General features: G+C 44.7%; 1 protein-coding gene across 1 annotated transcript in view; it reads left to right on the top strand.

Moving 5' to 3' along the window:
• LOC126484078 (uncharacterized) overlaps positions 1-20,741 on the top strand; it is a 183,239-nt gene that overhangs the window by 104,530 nt on the left and 57,968 nt on the right. The window contains exons 4-5 of the mRNA XM_050107450.1: positions 9,306-9,637; positions 14,195-14,386. Coding sequence (XP_049963407.1) covers positions 9,306-9,637; positions 14,195-14,354 — 492 coding nt within the window. The 3' untranslated portion in view covers positions 14,355-14,386. The remainder of the gene's footprint in view (positions 1-9,305; positions 9,638-14,194; positions 14,387-20,741) is intronic.

The following is a 20,741-nucleotide window of genomic DNA, read 5'->3' as shown; positions in this document are numbered from 1 at the left end:
AGAGGTCACAGTGGCAGAGGAAGTTCAACCTTATGACAGGTTTGTCGATTTCTACGACGTAAAAAGTCCAGGGAAAAGCTTATTGTGGGAAACACAGAGTAATAACCTTACGTACCTGTGAGAGGGGATACGTGGTCTGTTTACAGTGACAAAAGGTAGTGAAGCTGGAGAGGGGTCATCAGATGTGACAGTGGCGAGGGTGACGCCGACAGCTGCTCCCGTGTGCACGAGGAAGTGGAGGCCGGACATTACGTCACCACGTAGAGACGGTGAGCGTGTGCCCGAGGTGGGCGCCGTGTGACCCGGACCGGTAGGCGCCGTGTGGCGTAGAGGCGGGACGTGGCGTGGCACCTAAACGTGACTGCCGTTCGTGTTTAGGTGACTGCGCAGAGGCCTGCAGTTGTGAGCGGTGGGCGAAACATCGCACGAAGCTGACACTGTGGACACGTAGGGAGGGGGGACGGAGAGGCAGTGTCGGCGCTCGGAGGCCGGTCGGGCACAGCTTCATCCGTGTGTGGTGCATGTCGGGTCGTCGACACTGGCAGTGTGGGGCGGAGGCCGACAGACGGCAGTGGTGTTGCAGTGGTGGTCTGGCCCGGGTGTGCGCGACTGTGAGCACGTGAGGAAGGGGGCAGCGGGGACGGCACTGCCCCCACCGCCGCAGTCGGCGACGACGCTCGAGGCGTGCACCGGCAGAGGCGAATAATAGCGAATGCTCGGGCAGCGGAACGGATGCTCGACTCCGTAGCGGCAGTGGTACGCGGAAGCAGCTCCGGCTGTACCTCCTGAGAAAGTTTGAGGAGCCGAAGGGTCCAGAGAGTGATGTCGGTCCTAACTTAACTGTCGATTTCCGAGTGAAGGTGCCGTCAGAACTCAGACGGCGTTCATTTGCCGAATAGTTCGGCGTGAATAATCTGGTGTGTGGCCTCCGGAGGAGGACAGGAGAGGTGCTCGATGAGGCAACTTTTACACAATGTACAGTTGCAGTCTGTAGGTGATGAAAGCAGCAGATCACTGATGAGATCGATGTGGTCGTGCCAATGACTGGTAAGGTAAATTGTGCTCACGATAACGTCAGATACAGCACGGAAATCGGGGATATAATCCACTAGGGCAAACCACATCTTAGGGTTGTCCTTTCGCACCTCGGGAAAGCTCAGAGTGGTAGTATTAAGAGTGGGCGAGGAAGCAGCCAACGTGCACTGAGACAGGGGAGCTGTACCGGCCTGTGGTGTCAAATCGTGACCGAGTGGTGGGACGGCCGTTATCGGAACGGTGCCCGAAGCAGCGGAAGCCCGGCCCGGCTCGTAGTCGGACGCGTGCCGGAGGCTGCTAATATCGAGAGTGGACACGGTCAAAACGTGTGCGTCGGTGAAAGGGGCCATCGGAAGGCGGCACGACCGGAGCAGGTGCAGGCAGAGCAGGGGTGGTGTAGTGGAGGGCTGGGCTCTGGGGAGCAGCGACGACCCGAGTAGGTCCGGAGGGGGCTGCGGCGCCACAGTCGGAGGCAGCAGGTGCGGACGTGCGGGTGTGGACGAGAAAAGGATGCTGTGGTCTGTAGCGGCAGGACCGGGTGCGAGTGAGGTGCGTAAGGAGGGTTGCTGCGGCGCCGTCGGCCGATACGTTTGGAGCGGGCACGAGCAGAGTACGGGTGCCGTAGGGCGGTGCCGCAGGAGCCGGGGTGGAAGGTGCGAGAGCGTAAGTGACCGGTGCGGCAAAAGCGACCAGCATCACCGAAAATCTGTGCACGTGGGAAGCGAGACGTGCGGAGATGCGGTCCTCCGACACGGCGGAGGTGACCCGCGTCACTGCTGAAGCGGGCAATAGTGCTGACACGGAGAGGTGAGCGTGCTGGCGTACCGGTGCGGCAGAGGTGACTGGCGTCACCGAGTGAGCGTACGAAAATGAAACTGTGTGACCGGAACCCGTCGCAGCAGAGGAGCCGGTCGTCGTCATCGCAAATTGTGAGAACACTGCAGAATGGGGCAGCACGCTTTGGACTCACCGGACGGGCCGTTTCGTTCCAACCTCGGCCACGGACCGGCAGTGTGATGTGGCGAGTCCTTTACGGGGACGAGGCCGGTGAGCGGGTTACTCGCCACGAGGTGGTAGGCGTGCAGGGCAGCAGACGTTGTCGACCGTATAGTGCCGGGTGAGGCTGGTGCAGTGGCATCGGAAACCCGTCAAATGAAGTCGTATATTTCTGCCTTATCCACGAGTGACAAGGCATTGTAGGCACGGAGGAGTCTGAACGCGAAGGAATAATATGACCCGTGTCGGTAGTGAACGGAACCGGAACACAAGAAAAAAGGCGATGCACACTCACAGTTTTCAACATAACTAACAGTTGTTGGAGTCACCACTGTGGTTATTAATGCAGTTAAGATAATTCCTGTTACTAATGACACACGTTTTGAGGGAAATACATTTATGAAACACTCAATAACTAGACACATTACAGCAGAAAACATGAATGTTACAGCATGTGAAAAACCCAGCATCAGACTTCTCAAAGAAAGTCTTTCACAGATAAAACACACATTTCCCTTATTGACAGTTGCCACATATTTTTGAAAAAATTTTGATATGAGCTAGAGATTGTGAGTTTAAGTTTTACATTTTTACATCAGAATTGCATACAGTAAATATTATGTTGTTTGCATCACTACCACAAACTAGTCTGCCACTGTTTCTAAACCAACCACCAAGTGAGCTGTAACTGTTTACAAAATTGAAATTTTCAAGTTTTTGTACTTTGGAAAAACTATTACAGATATTTTTCTCCACATGAAATATATGCAAGTGCCAGGTTCCTAATGCTTTTTAGCAACTAATACTGAAACTTCATTTGCCCTAGCCAGTTCGAGTAATGCTTACAATTAGACTTTTACAGCAGAAAACAGTTTGTCTGTAGAACAGGATCCTCTACTGTGCTTAGAGCATTACCTCAAAATATTATCTTCTACAACATTATCATTCAAAGTTTGCAACTTTGCTACATCACCATGAACACTAATTTCAGCTTTGCTGTATTCTTCAATTAATACTCTTGGTGCTACGCCTTTATTCACAGTTTCATAAATTTAACATATTCACTCAAATTGAAACACCTCAACACAAAAGTTTCACGAGCTTCTAAATTTTTTTCGCTTGAGTGTTAGTCCAACCATCATTCTTGCATTTTAGAAATAATTACTGTTACTTTCCATACAAACCCACATAAAATTCCTTCTCCTCAATCTGCAAACACGTAGGTCCACAACAGTATCCAAATTTTTATTCTGTAAGATCCCAGACCCGAGCTTCCAAATTGAGCTGACTCTCTCCTCTACTGTTGTCCAGAAAGAACTGAAAAATAAAAGCTGAGAGAAAGCACACTTTTTTTGCTACGTGTGTGCAGCTAATAAATTGGCAAGAAGGAAGGTCGCACAGTACCTTCTTTTTATTGCTCCTTATTGAATTTGTGGCTCTATGGAATTAGCATTTTTAGATCTAGGCAGAACGACTGACCTTCACTGTAAGATAAGGACAATGCTGCACGATGAAACTTTATCCTTCTCTCTGTTTATTGTTTCCATCTCTCATGTAGTAATTTATAGCAGTTCCACATTGCAGTACAAAACAAACCTCAGCCAGCCAGTGACCTCAAAAAGAAAGGGATACCTCCCACGTCATTCACCTCGTGACTTCACAGTGAAACTATTTGCTCCGTAACTAACCGACAACTGCTCGTTACACAAATTGACGAGAGCAAAGATAGGAGAAGTTTCAGTTCAGCTATCTTATAATACGTCGATATTTTACATCCGGAGATCTTCGTATGTGGTTAAATACTTCTTTTATAAAATTGTCAAATTATTGCTCAAAATATTTCATACGTTGAGATTGATAATTTCAGATACGATTATAATTTTGAATTAAATTAGAAGTACAAAGAGTAATAGTCTTCTGAAAATAAGGCTTACAATAAGGTACAGAGCACATCGTTCAGAAGTGCAGTGTAATATTCCTTCGGGCACGCACGCACGTCCTAAGGAACACGGGCTGTGGTAAGCTGCAGCCATTATGACGTATGTGAAATGTATTTGCAGTTGCAAATACGGACAAATCTCAGCTGTATAATGGAATGGTGACAGCGAAAATTTGTGCCGGACTGAGACGTGAACCCGGATTTTGCACTTATCGTGAGCGGTCACCTGTCCGTTTGCACGCTTCACGGCCAGACCCAAACTTCCACATGTCGAAAACCTGCACCGGTGCGTTCATTATGTACGTTTCTGTACAGGGGAGGCATTTTTAATCGAAATTCACGTGCCCAGTGTCGGTGGATAAATACGATATTGTAGTGCCTGTGTTGTCCAGAAGTAAAAAGCGTGCATCTCTGAAGGAATATTGCATCATACTTCTGAACAATACAGGCACTGAAATATCATATTTATCCATCAACACCAGGCAAGCAGCATTCAATTAAAAATGCCTCCCCTGTATGGAAAAATATATAACGAATGTACGAATGCAGGTTGTGGACATACGGTTGACAATATATTGAAGTTTGCATCTCGTCTGGAAGTACGGTCCGATAGCCTAACGGCAAACCGACTGCTCGCAATAAGTGGGAAATCTTGGTTCGAGTCCGTATCTGGCACAAATTTTCATTGTCATCATTCCATCACACAGCCGACGGTTCTCCGTATTTGCAGCTGTGAATACATTTCGTGTTAAAATAAGGCTTACGTATGTTGTATCTTTTTTTGAAAAATATGAGACTGTTATATTATCAGAAGTACAATATAAAGTCACGATTTCTTCGGATCGTGTCATGAACTGAATGAGTGTACACAGTCTACAATACACGACACTGACCAGCTCCGTAACACAGGGGGGGAGTGATCTGTGAGCTTGCTGCTGCTGTTGCTGCCACTGAGTCTTGTTCGCAGGGGACTGTGCCTGTTCTTTTCCTTCCCTCTTCTCTGCTTACAAATACCCATGCTTAATGGTAGTAGCCAAAATAATGACCTGACCATGGAATATGCACAAATAGGTTGCTGTTTTGCCAGGTGGTGTAAGTGGAACGTGGTTTATGGTTGGCTTACTACAGGTATCTGTGGCATTGCTTTTAGCCTGCTTAATTGTGAAAATGTTAGTGCCTTATGCTGATTAAATATTGAGTGTCTTGTGAAACTGCCCATGGGGGTCTGTAACACAGCATACGCATACCAATGGGGCACCTATGCTGTGAGATCTGTATCATTAAATAGCTAACACAGATTTGGAACTTGCAACTGGGATTGTACACTAACAACTTCAGGGACAACAAAAATTGGATTTTCGGCCTTTCATATAATTATTGATCAAATTTAAAATTCTGCCATAATATACTCACTGAGATGTATGATCTTATGTTAAAGGTTTAACACAATAAGACCAGTATTGTTTTGTTTTATTTTAGGGCACAAGAACAACTAGAGTCGTACGTGCCCATTTCAGAACTGTAGGACACGAAGATGAAAGGGAGTAAAAATGACTACACATTAAGCCCAATTCACAGAAGGAAAGACAGCTAATAAAACGAACTTAAGTTGGCTAAGGAGACGACCGTTTGCCTCTGTTTGATTTCTCGGAGCCTTTCTGGTCGGCAGAGGAAGACTCGGACGTTTGTCGGCCGGAGAGACGTAAGAGGGCTTCACGGGAGTATTCCTCCTATCCTTTCCGGCCTGCCGGTCGTGTAGCAGGTGACTCTGCCCCGAGGCAAAAGTTCGGTGGCTCGTCGCACACCCGGAGCAGGAGACGGGGACACTGTGCGATTTCACAACCGCGGTGCCGAATTTGAGGTCGCATGTCCGCACACTTCGTGGAGTGACACGTAGCGATGACGGTACTTTAAGTGCCGGACGGTAGAACACGTGGCTTCCGACTGGCCGACAATTGCGAGTGACCGGGTGAGGCACTTTTTCCTTCGGCCAGATCTTCCGGACGACCCACTCGTCGAGATACGCAGACAGTCTCAGGAGGAGACGGCACAGTCGCCACTGCAGTCGGCAGGGCGGGGAGAAGGAAACAGAATGTCATCCTCTCGAGCATCCCTGTCGCAGGCTACACATTTGGCCAGGTGTCGACAGGACATTTGAGTGTGGTTATAACGGTGACAGTAGTAGCAGCGCATTGGGTTAAGAACGTAGCCTGCTTTGATCTTTGACAGAAACATTTTTCTATAAAAAGTGAGAAAAAGAGTGCACACGAGCACTAGTGATTACACGTAACGGCACCCTTATCGGAGAGGTACATTTGGATTTCTGTCTCGATCGGACCGTCGAGCTACTCAGTGTAAATAACACCGCGGGACGCATACGGCATTCGGTGGGCCTCGACACGGGCGGGATAGTTGCGGAGGAGCGAAGCTGTGAGCTGTCGTCGTGCTCGAGAATCGGTAGTAGTCTCCAAAACTGAAGTACCGTCGTGTAAACGAGAACAGGATTTCACGTGCCTGGCAATTGCGTCGACACCTTTCCGAATAATAAATGTATTTACCGTAGCTAAAGGACAGACCGTCTTCAGCTGTAAAATGGCAAGGAACTGTGGTGCAGAGGGTCACTGAATCTTTAGCCTCGTTCCACTTACGTTCGGTAGACGTCTTCTACCAAGAGACGATCGGCTCGTGGCGAGAAAATGCCCCGCGGTTGTCGGCGCCTCTGACGGCACACTCCTTCCGACCGTCAGCCTCCCTCGGAGGGGAGCGCTCCTGGCTCAGGTGGTCGTTCGCACCTCCCGAACGCCTGACAGAGGGACCGATTGGCAGTTTGGGAAGGTGGCAGCACGGGCAACCGCCCTTCCTGGGCCGGGTCCGTACCGGGGGGTACGTGCGAACCCCACCTGTCGGTGTGTGGCTACGAGTTGTGCGTTACCGCGTCACCCGTTACGTGTCGGACGCACGGGTTGACCTTCGGGAGCGCACAGTGAGGAATAAGAAAAGGAGGAACCTCAAACACTGGAGCGGAGGAAGGACGGGAGAACGGGAACGGAGAAAGCGAAAAGGACCGAAAAATGTTGGACTGTTCTGATATCGGCTACTGAAAATTCGGAACACACTTCAACGAGAGGACAGACATGTGGAACGAAAGGGAAAAGGTGCTGCAAAAGCTGGGCCCCCGTGGTGGCCTAAGAGTGGCAAGCCCCCTGGGGGGGATGAGACCAGTACGAGACTTAGAAACTGTGTATATGTGTTGAGGTAGAATAACTCATCCCAGACTATACTCGTCCTATGTTTGATAATGAGAGCACGTAATGACTTCTACTTCTAATTCTGCATCTACATCTAATCTAGTCATACTCTGCAAACCACCGTGAAGTGCGCGGCAGAGGGTATGTCCAGTTGTACCAATTATTAGGGTTTCTTCTATTGCAGTTACGCATGGAGCGTGGGAAAAATGATTGATTGAATGCCTTTGTGTGTGCTATAATTATTCTAATTTTAATTCGTGATATCCGTGTGACAGATATGTAGGCGTTTGTAGTATATTTGTAGAGTAATCATTTATAAGTCAGTTGTTGAAACTTTGTTACTAGACTTTCTCAAGATAGTTTACATCTATCTTCAAGAGTCTGACAGTTCAATTTCTTCTGCATCTCCTTAACACTTTTCCGTGTGTCAAATTAAATCTGTGACCATTTGTGCTGCCCTTCTCTGTATCCATTCAATATCCCGTATTAGTGCTATTTGGTACTAAATCTATGAGATCATTCCGTTTAACATCCCTACAATGATATGTCCAGGTATTTAAATGAGTTGGTCGATTCCATCTTTGACTCATTGATATTGTAGTCATAGGATACTACATTTTTTGAGGTGTGCACAATTTTATATTTCTGAACATTTAAAGCAAGCTGGCAATCTTTGCACCACATTGAAAGCTTATCAAGATCTGACTGAATATTTATGCAGCTACTTGCAGGTAATACTTCATTATAGATAATTGCATTATCTACAGAAAATATGAGGTTACTATTAAAATTGCCCACAAGGTTATCAGTACACGACATGAGGAGGAAGTTTCCCAACACACTTCCTTGGCACACACCTGAAGTTACTTCTACATCTGACGATGATTCTCCATCTGAGATAACACGCTGTTCCCTCCCCACCAAAAAGTCCTCAATCCAGGTACAAATTTCACTCGATTCCCCCAACGATTGAACTTTTGACAATAAGAATAAGTCTGGTACTGAATCGAATGCTTTTCAGAAATCGAGAACTTCTGACGAAGTTCAAACATAAATTCAAACTTTTCCAAAACTTTTTCTTCCTTCCATCCTTAATGTCTGACATTTAACACATTAACACATTTTGTAAAATAATCAGACATCTGGAGCTGTTTTACATATGTAAGTTTGTTTCTTTAAGGGATTCATTTTGGCTAGTTATATTGGTTTGATACTAAAGCTAAAAACCATTACGTAAACTGTCATTGAGCCAAAATAAACTTTTCATACACTAAGCATTTCTTCCAGTTATTGCTGTCAGTGCAGATGCATATAGATTCTGCTCCTTCTTTCAACTTTTTCCCAATAGAAATTTTATTCCGATTTGTTTACGATTAGTGAGAGGGTACACAGTCAGTTAAGAACAAGAAAACGAGGCAAATTCAGTTGTCGTGCAATGTAGATCATGAGAACAGAGAATTTGGTCGGACTAGAAAAGAACCGGGGCGGTCGGAAGCAGCTGCGACACAGACAGTACGAACCGACTCCTCGAGGATTTGCCAGATGAGATTGTAACCTGTTCACAGTGAATACCAGCCGTCTCTTAGCTGACAACCAGTTGGCCCAGTGAGCGTGGACGATGTGGGAGCTGTTCAGTCCACAGCTCGTGGTCTAGTGGCTAGCGTCGCTGCCTCTGGATCGCGGGGTCCCGGGTTTGATTCCCGGTTGGGTTGGAGATTTTCTCTGCCCGGGGACTGGGTGTTTGTGCTTTCCTCGTCATTTCACTACTGTCATCATCATTCGTGGCAGTGACTACATTGGATTGTGAAAAAATTGAAACTTTGTGCGGATGCTATTGGCCGTGCAATTGAGCTCCCGACAAACCGCACGTCGTCATCGTCATCCTCGTCCTTCTGTTCACCACTAATACTGACTTCGTTTGCGTCCACCTGTCTTGCTGCTGTGCATCTTCTGTCACTGGAATTTGATTATGTGCCTCAGAAAAGACAGAAAGCATCTGTTTATATGACCGGTAACGAAGTTTCTTTCTTCTTGAGGTTTGCCATTGCTTTCTTTGTAGGTGTTTGTACAGAAGGGGAATCGTTCAGTTGCAGGTACTGAAGACCTTGGTGGAGAAGTGCACCAGAATACACACACTGACGGCTCCCTACAAACTGCTGAAGTCTGAAAGGTGCTCGGAGGCCCTGTCGCAGCTGCACAACCTCCGTGTGCTGAATCTGGAACCGGAATACAAGGAATTCGATCGTAGCTCTACCCAGGAACCTTGTTTGGTGCGACCTCTGGTCAACGGATGCCCGCAACTAGCCGAGGTCGACTTTGGGTTTACGTATATCAATATGGAAGACCTGAGGTACTTTCTGAGAGCCAAGAGGAACACCCTCAGGTCGATACGCATAAAGTGGGCGATGGGTGGGACGAGGTGAGTGTTATTACCTGTCCTCCTAAGATTGTCTAACTTCTACTCGAAATTACTTTCGGTTGACGAGTGTGCTTCCCGTGTATTCGATATCTTCACCCTACACGGTATAACCTGCGCCTTTCTCGTTATGGTAAGTGGACTTTTGGCATATTTCTTCTCGCGTACGTATAAAGGGCTATTAAATACAGATTGTTATGTAGCTAGCTAAATATTGCTACGATTCCTTTAAAAAAGCTGCAGGTCAGCTTTCGTCAGTTTGGTACGGAATTACTTCCATTCGTAAGTGACCGTGCCACTGTTTAAGCCTCCGTATTTAACAGTTGTACCCAGTTCAGTTCTGTGCAATACAACAATACCTGGCAAGCCAGCCTCACCCGTGCATTTTGGGTTCCGAGTTTGTCGTGAAAATTATTCTGCACATTTCATAGTGAAATTAACAGGCAGAATGTGTCATTTCCAAATTAGCACTTATAATTTAAGAAATGCTGATAATGATTCATTGCATAGACACAGCCTGTGGATGAGGAAGTTTTTGAAACATGTATCCCTCAGGGCACCATTCTGGATCCATTACTTTTTCTGTTTATGTCTATAATATTTTACCATAAATTCTTTCTCTTCAACTTGTTGGTGTACATTATTATCGCCCAAAGTAGAAAGCAGCAACATTATGAGGCACTTAGCAACTTGTGTACGAAGGAACTGTTCACGTTATTACGGGAGCTTGTACTGGAGCAGATACCTTAGTTATTTACTGGTACTACGTAGCTTCGTTGTGAAACGTTTGCCGGAAATATCTGTGTACATACTACGGTAAATTCCACAAAGCAAATATATCACAAGTTGGTCCCGCCAGTTGTGTCTTTAAATTCAGTATACTCCAGTTCCTTGACATAGTTTTTATTTTATTTCCACTGATAAATTAATGACTGTTGACAATTAACTGTTATCAGGAATCATTGTGACCTGGACTATCATTGTTTCATTAGTAAGCATCATACAGAGAGACACAGAAACTATAAAAAAAAATTATTCATTCCAACACGTGCAGATAGAATGTAAATATTGTGAAAATAATGTTCACAAAAATACTCGGTGAGCACATGTATTTGCAATGCTGGTAGATGATGCTGACTTTCAAACAGTGCGGTAATATCTAAGTGAAATAAATGTAGCAACTGGGAAAAAAAATTATAAAAAATAACTCACGATCTTTGTTATCATCCAGGACAGAACAACAGATTTCGAGCAGTAACAAAAGCTTCACTCTGAAACACATAATTCGAGCTCACTACAATCACTGGTGTACGAACCTGCTGAGTGGTGAACTAATAAACTGATCAGGCCCTGACTGAATTACAGCAGTCGGTCGGGAAGTTACCGTAGCTGTACCGTAGGAGCGGCTGCCGACACCTCCAGTTTAGTCTCGCAGGTATTCCAGTACTACACTCCATTCACTGAAATGACAGACAGCCTGCGGACACGACGAGGCACGTGACCGCAGCACTGCCACCGAGAGGTGAGCAATACGGGGCACACTTCACTCAGTTTGGCCACGTCTGTTGCGATTGTAAGTCATTAGTGTGTGATCTTAGATTCTGATTGTAAAGTTCGTCTCGTTTGAAAGCCCAGTTTTTGATTATTCGTGTGTCAGTGTCAGTGATTGTAATCACATTCGTCATTCATTATTTTTGTGGTCACCTAGTAGCTATCCCCTTTATTTCTATTTGTATAACATAGGAGTAAACTTGTCATGTTGTCCTCTGCGGAGACGGTGAGCGAGGCCGACTTGTCAGATTTGACTCTAACTGAGAAGTGATCAAAGAAGAAGTCATTAACTTCTGTGGAGAAGCACATGGCTCTTAATCTGTGTAAAATGGAGCTGTTGTATCCAGAGCAGTCAGTGACCAATATTGTTTTGAAAAAAACTTGGTTGTCACACTCTTCAAAGTCTCCCAAGAAAGAAAAATCATGACAAACTTTCAGGAAGTATTGGTGACTTCGATAGAACTGCGATACGAAGGAAATTTTTTGTAACATGTCACTAACAACTGACAAAGTGCTTGTGGCCACGATTAAAGATCCACATTTGAGCAACTTCCATATATCATTTTATTATCATACAGTTTTAAAAGAAATGAATTTTAAATACTTTCGGTGTGGATGCAGTAGCGTGCTAATAGACAGAGATGATTTCAGGGAGGCAGTGTCACCTACAAATGATAAATTGTTGAGAGATGAAGGAAGACCCGTCTATTGTTTGGACGAGACATGGCCAAATACACGACATACCTGAAGTAACGTCTCGGTGCACAAGTCCATAAAATCCTCTAAACAAGCATTTCTATCTGCATTATCCACTGGAAACAGGTAAAGGTAAATGCCTGATTATCACACATATTGGGAGCAAAGCAGGTTTTGTCAGAGGCAGTGTGTGAACTTTCAAATCCAAGACGGGCCCAAGAAAAGTGGAGGCTACTGTGAGGAGATGTGCAACAGTACATTCGAGAAGTGGTTTGAAGACTTTTTCTTCGGCTTCAGCAAAAAGAAGTTACTGTTCTCGATAACATGTCGTGCTATTCTTGTTGAAAAGAAGAAGTACCTAATCTGAATGCCAATAAGCGAGATATACCGGAATAACTAAAATCTAAAAATATTGTTATTGGAAAATGGAGTATTGAAGAAAGAATTACTGGAAATTGTTAAAAAAGAACAGAGTAGTGCACAAAGAATATGCAGTGGATGAAATGGCTGATGGAGCAGGGAAAACTTTTCTTCTGATTCCTCCATACCTGGTGAATTAAACATAATCGAGGTAGTTTGGGCCAAAATCGAAGGCTGTGTTGCAGAAAAAGACAGAACACACAAAATGTCAGAAGTTAAAGAACTATTAAAACAAGCAGTGACTGCAGAAGAGTGAAACAAATGTGTTTTCCATGTGATGGAAAAAGTTTGACCTCAAATGTGGAAATTAGACTGCATTATAAAAGAGAGAAAAGAGTGTTTTGTTATAAACTTGAATCAAAGCAGTTCAACTTCAACAGAATAAGTTTTATTCTTCCTTTAACATTATTGTGGGTCACGTGAAACTGTGTCTGTTTCATTCCAGCTCTCAGTGAATAGACTAATGTGGAGATTTTCCACACTCAGGTTATCCGCTGGACTCAAATTTTCCTGATTTCAGCACATAAATGGTAATTCCTATAAACATGTAACAATACCACTGTGGCTTTAGCTAAACTTCTGCACAGACTGTTCAGAATTTTTAACTTTTCTCTGTCTAGGATCACTGGAATTGTGTTTGTATCTTTTGTAGTTTGTCAAACGTTAATTCTAGATATCTGCTGCCCCCTTTTGCGTAAACCCTGTACTTTGACAAGAGGTCATCGAGCCAATGTAGTCTTTCGAAATGACTGTTTTTGCACGTGAGACGACAACTCACGGGCAATAATAGAAGAGATGCTCCACACTGGCTCTAAATACACGTGGGTGTCCGATCGACTGACGGGCACTCATCAATGGGCAATACCGGCAGCGTACCATTTACTTCTGAAGATGTCTCCCAAAACGGGAGACAAAGAGCCAGAGAAAAGTTTTATATATTGACCTCAGCTTCTCAGCTCAGAAGTTTAAACTGGACTAAACACCAGCTTCGAGAACCTACGTGTTGTTTACGAAGATGTCTCGTACAAAGATTTTCATTTCGGCAATATATTCTCACGAACAATTGTGCCTGTATATGTCAATAATCATTTAAAGGCAGAATGTTGTAAAAGAACTTTTTGTTTTACTTATTTTACTGAATTACATGAGCAAGCAACAGCTGGCAGCACTGACTTATTGGTCATCATATACACACAATAAATAAATATGAAATGCCCAGTTTCTGAAGACAAAAAACAAAAAAGAGAAAAAACTGTATGTTGAAGCCTTAGCAGTATTAAAAGCTGACTTCGGAAACACTATTTCATCACCAACTGAATGTGTTAATATGTTGGGCCTTAACTCTCACCATTATGTCTAACGTATATTAGTATAATTTATCAAAAAACAAAGATGATGTGACTTACCAAACGAAAGCGCTGGCAGGTCAAAAGACACACAAACAAACACAAACATACACACAAAATTCAAGCTTTCGCAACAAACTGTTGCCTCATCAGGAAAGAGGGAAGGAGAGGGAAAGACGAAAGGATGTGGGTTTTAAGGGAGAGGGTAAGGAGTCATTCCAATCCCGGGAGCGGAAAGACTTACCTTAGGAAGAAAAAAGGACGGGTATACACTTGCACACACGCACATATCCATCCACACAATACAGACACAAGCAGACATATATTAGTATAATTCATCCCTGATGGGTATACTTTCTGTGACACTAATAGTAATGATCTCAGCAGCGAATGATGCGATAGTGACAGTTGAACACGTTGTTGTTGCAAATACAGTATAAGAACTATTAATTTAGAGTTATAATATAAAGTACTCTGTTTCTTTGGTCTTTTGAAACGTGACGGGAGACGAATAATTCTGAAAGACCCCATTTCTGTTGTTACACAGCTGTGTCCCACCGTTGCTGGAGGCCTGCACCGAGTTGGAACGTCTGGAACTCTGCGAGGATGACGACTTTGAGATGGTCCACAGTATACCGAGAGAGGCGTTCACTGCCCTGGGAAAGCTGAAGAACTTGCAGGAACTCAGGATATCGATCCCTATTTGACTACCGCCTGGAGTTGCTCCTCTGGCATTTAAGTAAGTTAAGTGGTGAACGTAAACATTTCTTATGAGTGCTTAATGCATTGGGGATGGAGTCTATTAAAATGGGATAGGAGAGAAAAAGAGGAGGAGAAAGGAATATGCAGGTACTCTGGAGGGATAGAAAGTGCGTAGAGGCCGGGGCGAGGGCACCGTAGAGGTTACAGGACGGTGGAGGCTGGGGACTGGCAGAAGTCGGGCTAGGGGAGTTACGGGAATGGTAGATACGTTCCTAATTGAGTTCCTACCTATTCAGTTCACGTAAAACTCCAGACGGCACGGGCCGCGAAGCGGATGTCGAAGTCGAGCACACTGTACCGGGTGTGACTCTCGGCAGCCGTGTGGCCGCCGTCCCTCGGCCACAGTCGGACAGTGGCCATTTGCGTGGACAGACAACTTGTCAGTTTCGTGCCTACGCGGGATGCTACCTCTACATTCGCACTCCGCAACCCACCGTACCCTGTACCACTACTACTCATTTCCTGTCCTGCTCCACTCGCAGACTAGGTCGCACTACTGCCCTATATGCAGTCTCCTTTACAGATGAATCGTACTTTCCTAAAATTCTCCGAATAGATGAAAGTCGACCGTTCACCTTACCCGATTGTTCCGTTTCGTACCACTTTGCAGTGTTACACACAGATATTTAAATGATGTGACTGTGTCACACAGGACACTACTAATGCTACATCCGAACATTACGGATTAGTTTTTGCTACTCATCCACATAAACTTACATTTTCCTACATTTAGGGCTAGCTGCCATTCATCACACCAACGAGAAATTCCGTCCAAGTCATTTCGTCTTCTCCTGCAGTCACTCAGTGACGACACATTGCCGTACACCTCGATGTCACTGGCAAATGACGGCAGGTTGCTGCCCACCCCGTCTTAGATATTATAGATATAGATTATTATATATTATATATATAGATAATAACAGAAGTCCTGTTGCATTTCCCTGGGGCACTCCTGACAATCCCCTTGTCTCTGACGAACACTCACCATTTCTATAATTTAAAGTGTCTTTGAGCCACTCACGTATCGGGGAACTTGTACTTTCATTAAGAGCCTGCAGTGGAATGCTTTCTGAAAATCTAGAAGTATGGGATCTGCCCAGTGCCGGAGCCCTTCATCTATAGTTTGCAGTATATCACGTGAGAAAAGGACGAGCCGAGATTCACACGTGCGATGCTTTTTAAAACTGAGTTGATTTCTGGACATGAGATTTTCAGTCCCTAGGAAATTTATTATATTAGAGCTCAGAACATGTTCAAGAATTCTGTAGCAAACCAGTGTTAAGGATATTGGTGTCTAATTTTGTGAGTCAATTCTTTTACCCTTCTCGTATACGGGAGTCACCTGCATTGTTTTACAGTCGAGTAGGCCTTTGCGCTGGGTGATTTGCAATAAATGCCGAGCTGTAGAGTACTCTTTGTAATACTGAATTACAATTTCATACAAACCTGGTGACTTATTTGTTTGCAACTCTTTCAGTTGTTTCTTTACACAAGAGACGCTTATTACTACGTCATCCGTATCGGGCTCAGTACAGTGTTCAAACGACAGTACGTTCGTACGATTCTCTCGTGTTAACGACTTCGTACACGTGGAATTTAAAGCTTCCATTTTCATTTGCTGTCTTCGACTGCCACACCAGACTGGACATCGAGTGACCGGACGAAAGCCTCAGATACACTTAGCGAGTTTATGTAGGACCAGAAATGCCACACAGTGGTTGCAGGTAAGTACACAGCCGACGTGGCTGCTACCACAGGTGGCCCAGATTTTGATGGGGTGGGAAACATCTGTCACAGAACTGGAGTAGTCGTCAGTGATAGGAAGTACGGAGCAGATCTCGCACGTAGGTCTATTACTGGGATATCGGCACGAGGGTAGGGTTTAGGATCGAGGGTGGAGTAGGAACAGACAGAGATATCGCGTATGTCAGATGAGCACTGGGATACTACTGTAGGGGGGTCGGGGGAGATAGTGAGGAGGACATTCCTCATTTCAGGACACGAGAGGCAGTCCTAACCCTAGTGGTGATTCACTTGTTCCAATCCTGGATGCCACTAGTCACAAAGTGATCTGCTCCTTTGTGGCCAGTCGGTGGGTACGAGGGGATTACTAGGTGACTGGGGAGAGAAAGTGCAAGGGATCTGTTTCTGGACTGGGTGGTCAGGTCAATTTTGGTCTGTGAAGGCTTCGGTGAGACTCCGAGCTCGTTTAAAGAGAGTCTGCTCGGCACTGCAGGTGGTAAAGCCACAGATGGCTAGGCTATACGTAAGGGATTTCTTAGTATAGAATTGGTGGCATCTTTCATAATAGAGCTTCTTCGTCGAGTGGTAGGTTTGAAGTGGACGGAGGTACTTACGGAACCGTACGTGAGACATTTGTCATCACTGAGGAAGGTAGCTTGCTGGGCTGAGATGGAACTACACCTACTGAAATTAACAATATAATGGAAAGGATAGATTGTTACTCACTATAAAGATGCAGACAGGCACAGTGAAAAGACTGTTAAGGTTTAGCTGTAGGCCAAAATCTTCTTCAGAAAAGGAAAGGAAACACACACACACACACATACACACACACACACACACATTCACATTCACATGCATTCCCGACCAAGCTGCTAGAGCTGGCAGTTTTGTGTGTGTGTGTGTGTGTGTGTGTGTGTGTGTGTGTGTGTGTGTGAGTGAGAGTGTGAGGTGTGCTTGCTTGTGTGAATGAATTTTGTGTGTGTGTTTTCTTTTCTTTTTTGAAGAAGGCTTTGGCCAAAAGCTAAATTGTAACAGTCCTGTCTGCAACTGAAAGTATCATCTTTATGGTGAGTAGCAATCTATCCTTTTCCATATATTGTTGATATTCCAAACTGGTGTTTCCATTGTTAGATTCTGAAATCAGATATTAGATTGTAGGGTGCACCCAGGAGCACATACAGACTAAGAACCCAGTTAAGTAACAATGAAGAGCAAGCTGAAGTTTGATCATACAGCGGAATCAATGCCTAAAGAAGTGGGACACCGACATCCTGATGAATGATGTACCTTTAAAGCTTTCCGAGGCTCTAGTTACTGTGATCATGAATACCACAGTATTCTGTCAGTGACAGAAGTTGGACAGGTATAAGGAAGATAACTTTGGGGAAACCTTGTGTAACATAAGAAATACTTAAATTAATTGACAAAAGGAGGTGATACAAAAATACCTAGGCGAATATAGGAATATAACAATAAAAATCATTAAGAACAAAATAAATAAGAAGGCCATGGAAGCCAAGGAATTATGGCTGCAGGAAAAATGTGGAGAAATCAAAAAAGAAATGGATGTTGGAAGGACTGATTCTGCAGATAGAAAAGTCAAAACAATCTTTGATGAAATTAAAAGCAAGGCTGTCAATATTAAGAGTGCAACAATAGGAATTCCACTGTTATACACTGCTGGCCACCGTAAATGCAACACTCTGAAGGAAGCATCCGAATCAAGTGAAATTTACACCATGGGTTTGCAGCGATGAGATATGCAACTGATTAGAATTTCAACGCAGACGCACATCACGCGCGCCTGTGGCGCCACCTCATAGCACCATTTAAAGCTTGGCGATTTCGATGAGTGTACATTTGGCACGTGTGTTTACCTTGTGGTTGTTTCACGAGACGATCAGTTGTGCCTCGTAGACAACAGCGAACATCTTTTGATTGAGTATCCGAGTTCGACAGAGGAAGGATAGTGGCTTACCGAGATCGTGGATTATCAACAGAGAAATCGCTAGTCGTGTTGGACGAAACCAATCAACTGTAATGCGGATATGTGACCGTTGGATGCAGGAGGGTACGACGGACTGACGTGGTCGATCGCATTCACCTCGGTGCACCACTGCACGTGCTGATAGGCTAATTGTGCGCACGGCAGTGACGGATCGCTGAGTGACATCCCGAACCGTACCACAGCACATTGCATCTGTAACGCATCATCCAGTGTCTGCGCATACCATTCGACGCCGTTTACAGCAGAGTGGTCTGTCCGCAAGACGTCCATTGCTTCGTCTACCATTGACGCAGAACCACAGACGTCTCAGTCACCAATGGTGTGATGACAGACGGATGTGGACGGCAGAATGGAATGACGTTGTCTTTACTGACGAGGCACGCTTCCGTCTGCAGCACCACGACGGTCGGTTTCGAGTGTGGAGACACCGTGGAGAGACGATGCTGGACAGCTGCATTATGCACCGCCACACTGGTCTTGCACTGGGTATTATGGTATGGGGCGGTATTGGATATTACTCTCGCACGCCTCTAGTACGCATTGCCGGTACTTCAAATAGCCGGCGCTACATATCCGAGGTGCTGGAGCCAGTTGTCCTTCCTTATCTTCAGGGCTCGGCCACAGCCATATTTCAACAGGATAATGCGCGACCACACGTGGCACGCATTGTCCAAAGGTTCTTCGTCAATAACCAGATTGAATTGCTTCCCTGGCCGGCTCGCTCTTCGGATCTTTCGCCGATAGAAAACATGTGGTCCACGGTTGCTCGACGAGTGACCCAGATTACATCCCCCAGCTGCCACACCAGATGATGTTTGGCAACGTGTGGAAGCTGCTTGGGCTTCTGTACCCCAGAAACACATCCAACGTCTCTCTGACTCAATGCCGAGACGCGTGGCAACAGTGATCTCCAACAATGGCGGCTACTCTGGCTACTGATTCTGGCAGGAACCACATGTCACAGACGTCTGTAAACGTAATCATTTGATACTTGGTCAACATGTTATCTAAAAAATAAATCTTGTTGTGCTACCTCTTGTCTTTCTTGGTGTTGCATTTACGGTGGCCAGCAGTGTATGTAGAGAAGAGAGTGAATATGTGGAAAGAGTACAGTGACAGCATGTATCACTGATGATGGGAATGAAGAAGAATGGTAGTTGGTATGAAAGACATAGCAGATCCAGTATTAGTTAGAACTTCAGATTGCTTGCTGTCAAATAAGGAAGAAGGGGTAGATAATACTTCTCTGAAGTTTTTGAAATTATTTTTGGAAGTGGCGACTGAGCTATTATTCGAGTTGGTGCATAGAATCTAAGAGTTTGGAGACAAACCACCCAACTCTCTGGAAAAATATCACCCACACAGTAGCAAATATAGCGAGGACAGACGAGTGCGAGAACTATCGCAGAGTCAGTAGAACAGTTCACGCGTCAAAGTGGCTGACGAGAATAGTATACGGGAGAGTGCAAAAGAAAATTGAGGATGTGTCGGATGAGAATCAGCTTGACTTTCAGAAAGATAAAAGCAGTAGATAGGCAGTTGTGACATAATGGAAGCAAGACATAAGAAAAATAAACAAATTTTTGTAGGATTTGTTGACCTGGAAAAAGTGCTTGACAATGCAAAATGGTTATGTTCTAAATTTGGAACACAATAGAAGTAAGGAATAGCAAAACACATAATATACAATATGTACAAGAACAAAGAGGCAACAGTGAGAAGGAAGATCGAGAGTGAAGCACTCAAATTAAAAAGGGTGTAAGAGAGGTATGTTCTCTTTTGCCCCCACTTTTCAACCTTCAGCATTGAAGAGGCAATAGTTGAAATAAAAGAAAAGGTACCAGAGTGGGGTTAAAATTTAAGTCGAAAGGATACCATTGATAATATTCACTGACAGAATCACTATCCTCGGTGAAAGTGAAGAGGAATTATAGGAGCTGTTGACAGGAATGAACAGTTTAATGAATGGTAAATGCGGCTTAAGAGTAAATTGTAGAAAGATGAAAATGATGAGAAGTAGTAGAAATGATATTAGTGATAAACTGAACATCAAAATTGGTGACCACAAAGTAGACAAAATTAAAGAATGTGCTACCTTGGAACAAAAAAACGTGATGGGCAAAGTCTGGGAAACATAAAGAGCAGACTAACATAGAGGGTATTCATCATCAGAAGAAGTCTGTAGTATTTTAGCCAATGGTTGATACTAGCAAAGAAATTTCTGGGAATATATGTCTGGAATACAGGACTGGGTGGTAGTGAATTGTGGACTGTGGGAAAAACCAGGAAGGGAAGAGGCCCAAAGTGTTTGAGATGTGACTCTATAGAAGGATGCTGAAAATTAGGTGGCTGATAAAGAGTGAGGAAGTTGTCCACAGTACAAGTAAAGAAGATAACATACGGAAAACACTGACAAGAAGAAAGGACGGGATGACACGACGTTTAAAAACATTAGGGAATGATTTCCTCAGTACTAGTGGCTAAAAACTATAGGGGAAGACAGAGACTGCCAAACATCTGACAAATTCAGGGTGCATCGTAACTAATTGTGTAATTGCACACAGTTGAAGATGGTGTA

Source organism: Schistocerca serialis, chromosome 6 (assembly GCF_023864345.2).
Source record: "Schistocerca serialis cubense isolate TAMUIC-IGC-003099 chromosome 6, iqSchSeri2.2, whole genome shotgun sequence".
In the NCBI taxonomy this organism is placed as follows: domain Eukaryota; kingdom Metazoa; phylum Arthropoda; class Insecta; order Orthoptera; family Acrididae; genus Schistocerca; species Schistocerca serialis.
Note: the sequence above shows the minus strand (reverse complement) of the source record. Positions and strands in the feature narration are given on the sequence as shown.